The 16,493-nt window shown below is 35.4% G+C and overlaps 2 protein-coding genes across 3 annotated transcripts; both read left to right on the forward strand.

Annotated features, from left to right (window-relative positions):
• Positions 1 to 9,910: 9,910 nt before the first annotated feature.
• Positions 9,911 to 13,223, forward strand: LOC146888189 (uncharacterized). Of its 2 annotated transcripts, XM_085669542.1 has the most exons (2): positions 9,911 to 10,433; positions 10,761 to 13,223. In XM_085669542.1, exons 1-2 carry the CDS (start codon positions 10,029 to 10,031, stop codon positions 13,221 to 13,223), a joined length of 2,868 nt encoding a protein of 955 aa, XP_085525668.1. In that variant the 5' UTR covers positions 9,911 to 10,028. The 2 variants fall into 2 exon arrangements, with proteins under 2 accessions (XP_085525668.1, XP_085525667.1); XM_085669541.1 differs by having other exon boundaries at positions 9,911 to 13,223.
• Positions 13,224 to 15,145: 1,922 nt separating this feature from the next.
• LOC146888190 (uncharacterized) lies at positions 15,146 to 16,194 on the forward strand. Its single transcript, XM_085669555.1, has 6 exons — positions 15,146 to 15,279; positions 15,354 to 15,515; positions 15,590 to 15,694; positions 15,764 to 15,839; positions 15,921 to 16,016; positions 16,099 to 16,194. Exons 1-6 carry the CDS (start codon positions 15,146 to 15,148, stop codon positions 16,192 to 16,194), a joined length of 669 nt encoding a protein of 222 aa, XP_085525681.1.
• The last annotated feature ends 299 nt before the right edge of the window (positions 16,195 to 16,493 follow it).

Here is a 16,493-nt window from a genome sequence, read left to right on the forward strand (position 1 = left end):
ATCAAAGTTACGATAAAATTCTTTTTCTTTATAGTAAGAACGATTAAATAAAGAGAGTAGGGAAAGAGAAAATTGCACAAGTTATTTTATATTGTACGTCTAGTTGTTAATAATTCTTAAAAGAAAGATTAACTAAACATTAAATATAAACTGAGATTACAAATAAGTGTAACAACAACTTAGGAAAGAAAACACTTTTCTTTAATTCATAAGAGATTAAAGACACCTCCCTTGAAATTCACAAGGGATGAGCACCTCCTTTGTGTCCCACAAAGGATGAAGACACATCGCTTGAGTCACAAAAATATGAAGAAATACCTTCCTTGAATCCACAAGGAATGAACACCTACTTTGAATCATATAAAGGATGAATAGTTTCACCTAGCAACAATAACAACACTCAATCACTCAAGATCACACTTGATGAAAGTTATCGCTCTACCAACACTAAGTTTTCAAAGCTTTTCCACATAAAATTATAACCGAACTCTTATCTTTTCAAATGAAAGACTACCACTTTATTTATAGAGTTCATTTTTTAAATTAGGTTAAGAAAATGAAAAGTCAAGCTATAAATGCCATCAATAATCGATTATTGTAAGCAATAATTGATAATTGTCAAAAGCAATTTTTTGAAATTAATTTATTTCTAGAATAATCGATTATCATAAGTGATAATTGATTATCATCGTAACTTTTCTCGAAAATCATTTTTCACTGAGATAATTGATTATCACTTATAATAATAAATTATTTCAATGACCATTGCAAAAAATAAAACTCTCTTAGTGCTCTATTGCTTAGCTTTTGCCTTTTGACTTTAGACCTATTAATTTAACTATTTTAAATAAGATACACAAATTACAAGACTTCAACAACTAAACTCTTAAGTCTTCAATGCATCTCTTAATACAAACATTCTTTAACTTTTTAACACTTCTTCAGGAATCATCATTAAGTTTTCCACACTTCTCCATAAGTCATTATCATCAAACTCTTTATTGAAGCAAGATGTCCATCTTATTCTTTTTCCCAACAATGACAAGACCATCGAACGTCAACCTCGACAAGCATTTTTGATACCACAAAAATTATGGTCATACGAATGACGAATGCCTTACTCTCTTAGATAAAATAGAGAAAACTTATACAAGTTGGATAGATTTATACAAAGGGCGTGCTCGAAAAAAGGGAAAGACCGATGCAAGAAAGTAGAAATGAAGGCAAGGCTGATTGGGAGCACAATACCATTAGAGAGGGGGGAAAGCAAACATTCAAGAGAGACAGGAGTCGCAGTCGAGAAATGCCCTTAAGGGGAGTGATTAACACCTTATCTAAAGGGGGAATGGGTGGGGGGCAACACCTCATCGATAAGAAGAAGGTACCCAAGGGTGGTGCAATATGTGAACACTATCAACACGAAGATAAAGAGAAATATGACACCATTCACCTTCACGGATAAAGATTTCCATGTGATAGATCTCGAGCAAGATGATCCAAGGGTTATCACCATATAGTTTTTTAACTATGCTGTCAAGAAAAAAAAACTAGTAAACCATGAAAGTTCAGTCAACATTCTATACTTGAAAATGTTTGGGAGCTAGGAATCTTGGAGGAGATGGAGCATCATTATAAAGAGCAAATAGTAGGCTTCTCAAGAGATAGGGTGGACACTCATGGGTACATTGACCTTAAGACTAGGTTCAGGGAAGGTAGTTGGAAATATCACAAGATCAAAGTCTGATATCTCTTAGTGGAAGCAAACTTCTCATATAATGTGTTGCTACGATGACCATACCTGAATGAACTCGACACTATAATGTCCATTCCACATCTGATTATGAAGTTCTTTTCTAAAATGGGCAAAGTTTGTTGGCACAAGCAAGCTTGAAGAAAAGAATTGATAAAGCCATATGCATGAAGATTATAGGTGTTTGATGAAGATTGATGAAGAACCACTTCAAGATTATGTTTTAGTGTGTTAAATATAAAAATAACATGTTAAATGTAATGTTTTGTTGTTATATCATGTTGGTAGGCTATATGACATAGGTTAGATGTCTTGTGTGCCTTAGTGTGTCTCTTTTAATCTATTAAAATGGATTTTAATAGGTTAAAAGACTTGCGGTATATAGTTTATGGTATGAATGCATTCAGTCAGTTGAATTATTTTTCAATCGATTGGTTTCACGTAAGTCAAGTGAAATCAGCTGACTGTACGGAAAATTCAATCGACTGTTTTCACTTAAACCATACTATATATGTCGTGTTTTCGAGAGTAGAGAAGCGAATATGAGTTTTTGAGCATGAAACTTTGTCATTCTTCTTTGGAAACTCTCTCTCTCTCTCTCTCTTTGCAATACACAGCTACAACTCGTGGGTTGAAGATCTTGGTTGACCTTGGAGGCATTTTGCCTTGTGAGTAGCTTGAAGAACACATGTATGGTTGGCTAGGGACAGCCACCATCAGGTTTGGATGTTCTTTGTGCCTTCGGTTGGTGCCTGATGTGATTTCAGGTCTGTAACTATGATTCTTGCAGGATGTGTATCTAGATTTATGTGTGAGTAAAAAGTCTTTTGTGTTTCTTTGTTCAAAAGTATAATCTTGGTGTGTAATTTGTAAAACTTTTGAATATAGTGGAAACCAGGCTCAAGTTGTCTAGTAAACTGGATGTAGCTTTGTGATTGAGTGAACCAGTATAAAAATAACTGTGCAATTCTCTCTCCCTCATCTCACTCATTTTGAATCTCTTTAAAAACTCAAGAAAACCAAGCAATTCGTTCTTTAGTGTGATTTAATGTGTTTTTGTGTAATCTGCATTCTGCATAAATCTTCAGTATTTTAGCCGATTGATTTGTCTTTTTAATCGATTGTTTCATAGTTCAAGAACAAATTAGTCTGTTGTTTTATGTTTTAATCGATTCAAAGTGTACTGGTTTTCTGCTTTTACATCCCAACTTTCTAGTCTATTTGATTCAATTGAAAAGAGGTTTACAAAAAAAATTTATAAAGCCAATTCAACCCCCCCTTCTTGGCTTAAATCACCATTTCAAAACTAACAATTGGTATCTAGAGCAAGGTTCTTGAAAGGTATTCAAGTTTGATAAAAAATATTTTGAAATGGCTGAAAGTAACCTCCCTTTTGCTGAAGGTGCCTCTATACACAAAGGGATTTGGAAATAAGGATGCAAATTTTCATTGAATCTATACACAAAGGGATTTGGGATGCAATAGTTAATGGACCATATACTACTAAATGTCTTGTTGAAAATAAGCAGGTGGACAAGCCTTGGATTGAATGGACTGATGAAGAAAGGAGAAGAGCTCAATATGATTGCAATGCCAAGAATATCATCACTTCATCTTTGAGTATGGATGAATTTTTTAGGGTCTCCAAATGTAAGAGTGCAAAGGAAATGTGGGATGTCCCAGAGGTTACACATGAGGGGACGAATGGAGTGAAGAGATCAAGGAAGCATGCCTTGATTCAAGAGTATGAGCTTTTCAAGATGCAAAAATGAGAGTCCATAACTGAAATTCAAAAAAGGTTCACTCACATAGTCAACCATCTCATGGGTCTAGGCAAAGAATTTGATAGAGAGGAGCTAAACATCAAAGTGCTAAAGTGTATTGATAGAAATTGGCAACCAAAGGTGACTTCTATATCTGAATCCAAGGATTTATCCATCATCACCATAGCTGCACTGTTTGGCAAACTAAGAGAGCATGAGATTGAAATACAAAGGCTAAGTGAGCTTGAGTCAAGTGAGAAAAAGGTAAAAACTGTAGCCTTGAAGGCTAGCTCCAAGAAGAGTGATGAAACCGAGGAAGAGGCTACTGAATCAAGTGATAATGAGAACTTGAAACTACTAGTCAAGAGGTTTGGGAAGTATCTCAAGAGGAAAGGCAACAAAGCTAATCAAAGGAGTTACATTTCTAAACAAAATGATTCAAGTAATTCTTCTAAATTCTCATGTTAAAATTGTGGAAAGCAAGGACATATCAAGATTGAATGTCCTGATGTTAACAAATAGAATGAGAAGGTTGGTGATAGGAAAAAGGAGAAAAAGGCCAAGGAAAGACGAGCCTATATAGCTTGGGAGGACAACGATGATTCAATAAGCACTTCATCTCAAGAAGAAAGTGAGGAAGCAAATTTATGCCTCATGGCCAGATATGAATCATCCTCATCAAGCCAAGTAAGTTCCTTGTCATCTAAAGATAAAAATGACTATTACAAATTTTTGCATGACTTTAAAGAGTTGCATAGGGAGGCAAAAAAAATTGTTGTCATGAATAATCGGCTAAAAGGATTAAATAGTTGGCTAGAAAACAGAGTTAGCCAACTAGAATTAGAAACAGTCGACTTAAAAATTAACTTCGAACATTTGGCAATGATTTACAGTAATTCAGTCGATTTTTCTGAAAAACAGCTAACTATAAAACCTTATAGAAACTACACTACTTTGAAAAATCAAGTGAAATATCTTTTGAAAACTTGTGCAAAGTTTACAAGAGGAAAAACAAACCTGGAAGTTGTTTTTGGCTCTCAAAATTGTGTTTTTGGGAAGGTTGGACTTCGTTATACACCTATCCATGAAAAGAAAGCCAAGAAGTTCTCTAGTTTCTTTTCCAAGAGTGAGCCAAATGCTATGTCATTCAATTCTTGCAACTATTATATGGAGAAAGGTCGTGTTCTTAAGAATTGCTATGCTAGAAAATATGATGTACCTAAGGGACTTATGAAATGGATCCCAAAAGAATCTAGAAAGGCATAACCATGTTGGACCCAAACTATCAAAGGGTACCATGTAATGCTATGTTGTTTTGTAGGTCATAAAACAGGAAAAGAAGGATCTATGTACCTAGATAGTGGCTACTCGGGGCATATGACTGGTGATAAATCCAAGTTTGCAAAGTTGGAACTAAAAGAAGAAGGCTTTGTGACTTATGGTGACAATAACAAAGGAAGGATACTTGGAAGTGGTGTCATAAGCAATGAGCCTCATTCAACATCCACAACGTACTTCTAGTTGAAGCGCTAAAGCATAATCTGATAAGTATAAGCCAATTGTATGACAAAGATTTTAAAGTTGTGTTTGAACCAAACCATTGTCTTATATATGATGCATGAGGTAGTATTGTATTGGTAGGAAAGAAAGTCAACAATATATACTTGTTTAATCTGCATCATGCATAATTTAGCATTCATTGCTTACAAAAGAGGATGATACTTGGTTATGGCGTATGAGGCTTTGTCACATACATATGAATCATTTGAATCATCTAAATAGAAAACAATTGGTTGAAGGACTACCAAAACTTAAGTTTGAGAAGGATAGGATATGTGAAGCATGTCAAAAGGGAAAGCAAACAAAGGTTTCCTTTAAACCCAAAAAATATATTTCAACTGAAAGACCCTTAGAATTGCTTCATATGGATCTATTTGGTCCTTCTAGAACTATGAGTCTTGGTGGCAACTACTATGCATTGGTTATTGTTGATGATTTCTCTAGATTTACATGGACTTTATTTCTAGCTGCCAAGAAAGAAACCTTTTATGCTTTTAAGAAACTTACCAATGTTTTAGAAAATGAAAAAGGTTCTAAAATAGTCTCTCTAAGGAGTAATCATGGTGGAGAATTTCAAAATGAAAAGTTTGAGCATTTTTGTGAAAACATGGTATAAAGCATAACTTTTCAGCTCCTAGAACTCCACAACAAAATGGAGTGGTTGAGAGAAAGAACATATCATTAGAGGAACTAGCTAGAACCATGCTTAATGAAACCTCATTGCCTAAGTACTTTTGGGCTGATGCTGTCAAGACAACTTTAAATGTTTAACAGTGTATTGATAAGGCCAATTTTAAAGGAAACACCTCATTACAAGTGTTTTATCTTAAATAATGGAAAAGAGCAACTTGGAAAATTTGATTCAAAAGCGGATGAAGGCATCTTTTAAGGTTATGTTATAAATAGCCATGGTTATAGGGTTTATAACAAGAGACTAATGATTGTTGAAGAATTTATGCATGTTATTTTTTATGAAACTAACCTAGTGGAGCAAGATCAAAGGCCTAAGATTGCAGATGAAAAAGATATATTGTAGGAAAAGCAAACTACTGCAGAATTGAAATCTGCTACAAGAAATCAACAAGTTGAAAAGGAAACTAAGTCGGCTGAAAAAGCTATATACAACAACATACCCAATGAATGGATTAAACCCAGGGGATTATCAAAGAACAACATAATTGGTGACATAAAACAGGGAGTATCCACTACACGCAAGCTTGTATTCTTTGAAAATGTTGCATTTGTTTCTCAAATTGAACCTAAGAATGTCAATGATGCATTATGTGATAGTAATTGGGTTGTTGCTATGCAAGATGAACTTAATCATTTCACTAGGAATGATGTGTGGTCTCTTGTTCCTAAAACTAATGCAATGAATGTGATTGGTACAAAATAGGTGTTTAGGAATAAAATGGATGAAAATGGTAACATTGTTAGGAATAAGGCTAAGCTAGTTGCTAAAGGTTATAATCAAGAGGAAGGCGTTGATTTTGATGAAACATATACACGTGTAGCTAGGTTAGAAGCTGTGAGGTTACTGTTAGCATATGCATGCATGTGTAATTTCAAACTTTCTCAAATGGATGTGAAAAGTGCATTCTTGAATGATTTCTTAAATGAAGAAGCGTATGTGATGAGTGCGTATTTTTGCCCTCATTTAATGTTTAATTCTGGGTATTTAATTGAATTTATGTGCTTAAAGATTGATTTAATTGAGATTTCCTATAATTGGGTTTATTGAGCATGAGATACAAAAACATGTTAAAAATAGCTTTTTAGTTGCATAAAGTGCAGCTGTAGCTAAGTTGAGGTTATGAAGGTGTGGAAATAAATTGATTAAAGCTTCATGGCACCTTAAAGATAAAGCCAAGAATAAGAAATTATCAAAAGCACAAAAATCCAAGCCAAGCATTGCATGAACACAACAAGAAAAGCTTGAAAAAGTGAAGAAGTTTGGCTAAACCAAGAAGAGAGGAACAAAAAATTGGACCTTGCGGTTTTCTTTATCTTTATGATAGAAGATAATTTGGGAAAAATATATCTATAGATATTTTATTTGATATTTTTAAATAATTATCTTATTTAATTATATCATAAAATATTAAAAGATAATAACTACCAAATCTTTTTAAATATGACAATAAACAAATATATCTTGAAGATATTAGATTATTTAGAAGATAATTTAAGGAGATTGCAAAGGGTTGATTTGAAAAATTCATACAAATACTAATTGGTGATAATTTATCATATATCTTTAATTAATTAATTAATTTAATTATATTAGATATTGATATTATCAACCAATTATATTTGTCAAATAGTCTATATCTCTCCAAATATTTTTAAATATTTATCTTTATCTTTATTTTAAAAGATATTTGAGAGATTTTAGCAACAGGAAAGCTCAATCCAATTCCTATATAAAGAGACCAAGGGAGAAGTAGAGAAGAAACAAGCTCAAGACTTTGGAGTTTAGGAACATTTAGGGGGGGCCTAATTTCGTTTCCTTTCTCTCTCTATTCTTCTTCTATTTTTATTTTGCATTCATGGAGTTCTAAACTTCTTAGGTTGATTCCATTGTAATTTCTTAATTGGATTCTGAGGTTAGATCAATTAAATTGTTTGTTCTTTTGATTCTTGTTGAAATTTATTTTCATCTATGTCTTTTGATTCTTAATTTAGTAAAAGTAATGATTTTTACATTGTACCAAGTTAGCACGATGTTAAATCTACATAACATAACAACCGTATGAGTCCAAGGGTTTTTAAATTTTAATTGAGAAGTTACTTTGATTAATTTTAGAAACTTTCATATGATTGAATGAGTTTTTTTCTAATAATTGAGAAGTTACTTTGATTAAAGGTGAAAACTTAGATTAGAATTAATCAAGAAGTTATTTTGGTTAATTAGCTTTTTACTAGATATAAGATGTAAAAGAATGGAGATGATTAGAATTAGTAATATTTAATTGAGAAGTTACTTTGGTTAAATTTACTAAGATTAATCTACAAAGTTATTGCTTTTGATTGAGAAGTTTCTTTGGTTGAAACACTAGTGTATTTTAGAGATTTTACAGCGCTGTATATGCCTCGGTTCATGCGGACCTGCTGCATAAAAGCACGCGATGGCAGTTTTGTAATTAAATTGAACTTTTATGCCTCGGTTGTCATAATAACCGAGGCATATAGAGCTAAAAAAAATTTGACTCAGCGCCTTGACCACTAATTTAATTTATTTATTTTTTTCACTGATGCAATATGCCTCGGTTCTCTCTTAACCGAGGCAGTAGAGACACTTAATTATTTTGACCACTGCGTTGACCCCTAATTTGAATTTTTTATTTTTTTTTTACTGAAGGAATATGCCTCGGTTCTGTAATAACCGAGGCAGTAGTGGTAATATATGCCTCGGTTCAGCGCCTACCCGAGGCAGTAAGTGTAGAATATGCCTCGGTTTCGAATAACCGAGGCAGTATCCCTTCGTAGGGTTAAAAAACCCCAATTCCTTCGTTGTTCTGCGATTTCATCTTCTCCGTTGTTCTGCGAGTTCGTCTTCTCCGGCCAACCTTCAGTTCTCCGACGACCAGCACCACCGTCACGCACAGCTCCCATCGTCCGGCGCACCTCCGACGCTCCAGCGCAGCTCTGCGCCACCGTCCCGACGCTCCAGCGCCGCGGCTTCTTCTTCTTCGACCAACCACCACCGCACTGCTCCGCCCTTCTCCGACGACCAGCGCAGCTCTGCGCCACCGTCCCGCACACCTCCGACGTAGAGCTCCCACCATCCCGCACACCTCCGACGTTCCAGGGCATCGTTTCGTCGCAGCACCGCACCGCCGCGGCTTCTTCTTCTTCTTCGACCAACCACCACCGTCGCTGTACCTTTGATGAGTCGTGCACTGCCACCGGAGCCGCAGCGTGTTTGTTCTTCGAGCAACCATCACCAACGGCTACTGCAATTCTGTTCAGTCTGCCTCCACCGCCACTGCACGCAGCTCGAGGAGGTTCTTCCGGTGCCATTGCCATTGCCTCCATTCAATCCACCGCTCCTTGGTATGTTTATTTTTACGATTTGGATTATTTTTGGATCCGCTGGATTTAATTTTTTTGGATTGCTTGTATGTTTTTATATTTTCAATCTTGAATTTGAGATTATTAAAAATATGGAAGAAATTTTGGATTGTTTGTACTAGAAGATAATTTGGATCCTAGGAGTTAGTATGTATCAATTTCATGAGAATTTATTTTAAACTTTTGACAGTGTTGACGTAGTATCCCTGTTGTCCGACTGTGGGTACAATTGATTCTCCTCCGTTGCTACTCACGTCTCACACTCTAGGTTCTTAATTTTATTATGAGCTTATAATTGTTTAGTATATTGTTTATTTAGTATGTTTTTTATTTATATTTTAAAGTAAATCAATTTATTTTGTTTGATCTCAAATTGTCGTTGCATGGAGTTAGCCATAGTTTCCCGTTTGAGATTGAATACGAAAATTATTTACTTGTCTCCAAGTATTTTTTTTAAAGAATGTGTATTTTTTTTAAAAGGAGACAATACTAATAATTTAAATGTATTCAATCTTGAATTGTCCAGTTGGACAGTTTAAGAAGATTAATCACTTCTTAATAGTTTATTAGTGCATGTCTATTTTAATATACATATCTCAATATTCATGAATATTTGTCAATTGTGTTTTGTATTGATCTTTGGGTGCATATTTGACTGTGGTTAATAATCACTTTCATTTCGTGTAACCTGAAGACCAATGCGAAATGCTGGCGAAATTTCGTGAAATTTAAGATATGTGTTTTAAAATTAATATGTACCAATAAACTAGAAGAAGTGAATCTTCTTGAATGGGATAGGGTCACACCTTAAATACAAAAGCGAGGTGATCATTCATTTAAAGATTACTGAAATTGTTCACACAATTTCAGTATATAAACGTATGGATCGAGACTGGATTTACTTGCCACGCATCAGTGTTGAGTATGAGAAAGGAGTAGAAGAATTTATACAATTTGCGCAACGTTATGAAGGTAGAAGTGATGATGAAATGAAGTTTAGATGTCCTTGTGTGAATTGTTTGAATGCGAGAAAGTTGAATGCAACTGCAATTAGGGAACATCTTATTTGCGATGGTTTCCTTCCAAGTTATACAATATGGACATGGCATGGCGAATTAATAGACTTTCCAACTGTCTCCCGAACTGAAAATTTTGTGGATTCCATCGTGGAAGATCAACATGAAGAAGACAAATTAGAGGACATGATTCGTGATGTTGGCGCTGAAGCTTTTGCCCAAGCGCACGTGTATGAGACAATCTCTACTGATTCAGAGACTCCGTTGTATGTTGGTTCAACTAAGTTTACAAGGTTGTCAACGGTGTTAAGATTGATGAATTTGAAGGCGACTAATGGGTGGACCGATAAGAGTTTCACAGAATTATTAGTGTTGTTGAATGAAATGCTTCCAGATGGAAATACACTACCCACTCGCAACTATGATGCCAAAAAAATTCTTTGTCCGATGGGTATGGAGTATAAACGGATACATGCATGTCCTAATGATTGCATACTCTATAGGAAAGAATTTGAAGGATTGAAAAAGTGTCCGAAGTGTGGCTTATCACGGTACAAGGAGAAAATCAACAATGAAGATAAAGGTGAGTTAGAAAAGGATGGACCCGCTTTGAAAGTAGTCTGGTACCTTCCAATCGTACCTAGACTTAAGCGTTTGTTTGCGAATCCAAAAGACGCTAAAAACCTTCGATGGCATGCAGATGAGAGAAGATGTGACGGCCTACTTCGTCATCCAGCTGATTCAATGCAATGGAAAAATATTGATCACAAGTTCCCCCAATTCGGTGAAGAATGTAGAAATATTCGCTTTGGTTTAGCTACTGATGGAATGAATCCATTTGGTAATTTAAGTACCAACCACAGCTGCTGGCCCGTTATATTATTTATTTACAACTTGTCTCCTGGACTTTGCATGAAGAGAAAGTACATGATGTTGTCTATGATGATATCCGGTCCAAGACAGCCTGGAAATGACATAGATGTTTATCTCAGTCCACTAGTTGAAGACTTGAAGATGTTGTGGGAGGATGGGGTTGAAACATTTGATGCTTTTACTTCTAAGACTTTCATGATGCGTGCAATGTTATTTTGCACAATTAATGATTTTCCAGCTTACGGTAATTTGTCAGGATATAGTGTCAAGGGTCATAAAGCATGTCCTATATGTGAAGAAAACACTGCAGCTCATCAATTGAAATACGGAAGGAAAACAGTATATATGCGCCATCGAAGATTTTTGCAATCGAATCATCCTTATCGAAGGTTAAAAAAATCATTTAATGGACATCAAGAGAATGATGATGCACCAATTCCATTGAATGGCTTTCAAATTCATGAAAAAGTTAATAAAATACATCATGTATTTGGGAAAACCTCTAAGAAATCATCTACAACGAGCCCTTGGAAGAAAAAATCAATATTTTTTGATCTTCCATATTGGTCGAAGTTAGAGGTTAGACACTGCATAGATGTAATGCATGTGGAGAAGAATGTGTGTGATAGCTTGATTGGTACACTACTTAACATTCAAGGAAAGACAAAAGATGGAGTAAATGCTCGGTTGGATATGCTTGAAATGAATATTCGCAAAGACTTGGCACCAAGGGAGGCTGGTAAGCGTACTTATTTGCCTCCCGCATGTTACACCATGTCTAGACAAGAAAAGATAAGTTTTTGCCTTTGTCTTAAAAGTGTCAAGGTACCACAAGGATACTCTTCAAATATTAAGAGTTTAGTGTCAATGCAGGATTTGAAGCTTGTTGGCCTGAAGTCTCATGATTGTCACGTCTTAATGCAACAATTGTTACCGGTGGCTATTCGTGGAATTTTGCCAAAAAATGTTCGACAAGCTATAACTCGTTTGTGTTCATTTTTCTCTTCAATTTGTAGTAAAGTCATCGATCCTTTAAAGTTAGATGACCTTCAAAGTGAGATTGTTATCATCTTGTGTCAGCTGGAGATGTTTTTCCCTCCATCCTTTTTTGATGTTATGGTACATTTGCTTGTTCATTTGGTAAGAGAAATCAAGTTCTGTGGGCCAGTATACTTAAGATGGATGTATCCTATTGAACGCTATATGAAGATTTTGAAAGGGTACGTGAAAAATCAATATCGTCCAGAAGCTTCAATGATTGAAAGGTATATAGCAGAAGAAAGTATTGAGTTTTGTTCAGATTACATGACAAAAGCAAATCCGATAGGAGTTCCTCCTAGATCATGGTTGAACAGGTGTTCTATAAGTAACAACATCCGGGGTGTGAATGTGGTAACCAAATCTCGCGCAGAACTATTGCAAGCACATCTATACATATTGAACAACACTGATGAGGTGATCCCTTACTTATCTGCACACAAAGCCATTGTAAAGAAACAACATCCAAGACAATCAGAGAAATGGCAGTTGATGGAGCATAACAAAACGTTCATGCCTTGGTTTAAATCTGAGGTTTTGAAAGATTCACAATCTTCTGAGACTTTGATGTGGCTAGCAAATGGATTGAAATTTGATGTCGTAACTTCTACAGGTTATGAAATTAATAATTGCACATTCTACACAAAGTCTTTGGATGATAAAAGCACAGTACAAAATAGTGGAGTGAGTCTTGAAGCTGAGTCGCTGCAATTTTCCACATCCAAAGATCAAAATCCGGTAATTGGGTCAATGACGTACTATGGTGTAATAGAAGAGATATGGGAGGTTGACTATACTGTGTTCACTATTCCACTCTTCAAATGTAAGTGGATTGATAATAAGAGTGGTGTCAAAATTGATGAATCGGGTATGACTCTAGTTGATTTTCGAAAGGTGGGTTATCGAGATGAGCCTTTTATCATGGCACATCAACCATCTCAAGTTTTTTATGTAAAAGATCCTGCAACTGAACATTGGTTTGTTGCTCTTCATGGCAAGAAACAAATTGATGTTAATGAAGAGAATTTGAGTAACCTTCATATTGCTGACACTCATCCATTTAAAACAGCAATAAATTTTGATGAGGCCCCAGTACTTGACGATGTACAAGCAATTCGGGAAGATCACGATGAGGGAATATACATATGACCAATCCATAACTTTATGTATGAATCTGAATTGTTTATATAAATTTACGTGTTTTGTGAAATAATATGTTATTTGTTATTAATCTTTTGTATTTTTTTGTTTTAACAACAGATATATGGCTGACCATCAGACTTCATCATCATCATCGGAGGATGAATTGCCTAAAAAGAGAACCACCAGAGGAGCCACTAGATTGAGGAAGCTCATGTTGAGAAAAGCTAAAGGTAAGAAGACTCATGTCATTATTGACGTCATCACTGGTCAAGCTTCAGGTCGTAATGGAGACCTCTTTAGAAGCTATTTAGGAGTACTGGCACGTGAAAGAATATCCATCCTTACTCCTAGTTTCGATCATGTGTCTGAAGTTCAACGGAACATGATATGGCAGGATCTAACGGTAAATTATGTCACGTAATTTTTTTAATTTATATTTTTATTATATTGGTAAAACACTTATTGATGTTCATTTTCTTTATTGCAGACGACATTTGATATTCCAAATGTGCCGACACTTAAACATAGATGTCTGGCAGCAGTCGCCGAAGATTTTCGTGGTTTTAAGACAAAACTAACGTCTAGGTATGTCTATGGATCTAAAAAGAATGAAGATCCACGTGAGCTATACACTTCAATTGATGAAGACACTTGGCGTCAGTTTGTTGAGTCTCGTACATCTGAGCGATGGAAGGTTAGTTTACTTGAATTCAAAAATTTGTTGAAATTGTCTACAAGTTGAACTAATTCATAAAATCAATTATATGTTACAGGAAATAAGGACAAAAGCCCAAGCAATAAGTAAAAAAAATAAAAACCCACACATATTGTCTCGTGGTGGGTATAGAAAGCTTGAAGAAAAGATATTGAAGGAAAAAGAAAAATCTAGGCCCCCACCTTCTGAAGATGATTGTCTTGCGCCTCCTTCACCACCATCTTGTCATCAAAAGTGGAAGTTAGCCCGCCTACGATCATCGGGCACCTACACTTCCGAAACTGCACGAGAAATCTCTGAAAAAATTGTAAGAGTTAACTTTACTAAAACATTAATATCATTTTATACTGAGTTTCTCTTAATTTTCTTGTGTTATATTGTAGGACTCCTTGGTTGAGCAGAGCTCCCAAGGTACTTTCATTCCAGAAGGTCGTCATGATATTCTTGCTACTGCAATTGGACAACCTGAGCACCCCGGACGTGTGCGTGCTGCTGGATCAGGAGTCGGCATTCGGCAATTTTTTGGTGGCTCCTCTAGTCAATCTTCATGGACACATAGTGCTGAGTATGAAGAAAAACTGACTCTACGGTTGACAGAACAAATCATTGAAAGGGTTATGCGCCAATTCGAGCAACATTTTGGTGGTCATGGCAACCCTCCGCAACTAATTCCCCAAGCAGAACCTTTTGTGCCCCCAACAGGTAGAAGCAAAAAGGGGAGTTGCTCGGGTCCAACTGTACCAGGGGATGATGCAGACAACACTCATCGATGTGAACTATATGTTCTGCATGGTACAGGGAAGACACTAGTTGCTCGTGGAACAAAATTTGAGGCAGCCACTATTCTTCATGGTATGGAGCTGGCGGATGATGAGGTTAAGGTCACTGTAGAGGAAGTTATTATACCAGATGCTTTAGTTCCTGTGCCAACAGATGAGGTATATACTGTGGCATAGGCATTTCAGTCTTTCCTCGCCTGGCCTAAAGATTTAGTTGGTTCTATTTCTGACCCTTCGGTATGGATCCCCAAACTCACCTTATAGTACTTTGCATTTTAAGTTTACATGTTATTTATGTTCACAATCAAATTATTTTTTCCATGTACTAATAGTCGCATGAAGTGGAAAGTCCTGAACCTATGAAGATTCCAATATCTTTGGACGATCCTCTTGGTGCATTACACCAGCTTGCTGACATCATTAGTGATAAGCCGATGGTAGTTCCATGGGATTCTGATGTATTTGGGAGAGATAGTGACATCCCAATGTATCTGCATAAGCAAGATGTCTTAGAGCTTGCGTCGGGTACAGAAGAACTGAATATTACCCTTATTCAGTTATGGATGATGTAAGCATCTAAACTATTCATTATGTTTAATTAATTTATATAGTAACTTATATTAAATAAATGTTTTTGTCCAGGTATATTTTTAGTGTCAGTAACAATATGGGGTTGAGTGATGTATATGGGTTCATAGACCCCCAACTCACTCATGTAGGCAATAAATTTGATGACATTCAAGCATACGTCACTGAATGCTTTGGACAAGGGAAGAAAATATATTTTGTCCCTTATATTTCTGGGTAAGTGTAGTTTGTTGACTTGTAATTATAATATATTATTTTAAGGTACAACAACGAATTTTTTTTTATTGCAGGCGTCATTGGCAACTAGTTGTAATTTCCATGAAGGACAACATTGCTGTGTGGCTTTGTTCCTTGCACAGGCCTCCTCCTAACCATCTGAGACAAGTTATAGATTGGTAAGAACCTTAATTTTATGAACTTTCTTTCTTATATAATTGTATCTTAACACCTTACCTTTTTCATAGTTCAATCGCTGGACATAGCATGTTGTTAGGGAAATCAACTACTATGACAAAAAGGCTAGCATGGTTGAGCCTCAAGGTTTACTATTTTGGTCTATAGTATTATAATTATTCAATTTCTTTTCTTCATCAATTACTTATATATGTGCATTCATTGTAGTGTAATTTACAAACCGGCTCATATGAGTGCGGTTACTATGTAATGCAATGGATATCAACCATTGTACGTGCTCGTATCACAAGTGGTTGGGAAACAGTAATTGTTTCACTATATGAAATACTTATATGCAATTTTGGCTTAGTTTATATACTAATTTAAATTATTCTCTTGTGTGCAGAGATTTGGTACTAGTACATCAATCCCCGTCAAGTCCATCAAATATTTAAGGATAGCTTTGGCAAAGTATATTATTCAAATGTACAATAGTACTTAGTATATTTGTTTATGGAAGCACATGATATTGTAATGAGTGCTACAATATGAATAGTATTTAAGTATTGTAATGAGTCCATCAATTATAATATGATATTGTTTCTGGCTGGGTTTGTATTTCTGGTTCAAAATTTGCAGGTTAAATGTGCTAGATTTGAATGAAATAGGACTAGAATTTAAAAAAAAAAATAGCTTTATGCCTCGGTTGTAACCAAAACCGAGGCAGAAGATCATTCGAATTTTTAATTTTTTTTTTAAATGGCCATATGCCTCAGTTAGACCAGAACCGAGGCAATAAAG

This window comes from Vigna unguiculata, chromosome 2 (genome assembly GCF_037176805.1).
Source record: "Vigna unguiculata cultivar grain cowpea cultivar isolate G323 ecotype 2 chromosome 2, ASM3717680v1, whole genome shotgun sequence".
NCBI classification, from domain to species: Eukaryota; Viridiplantae; Streptophyta; class Magnoliopsida; order Fabales; family Fabaceae; genus Vigna; species Vigna unguiculata.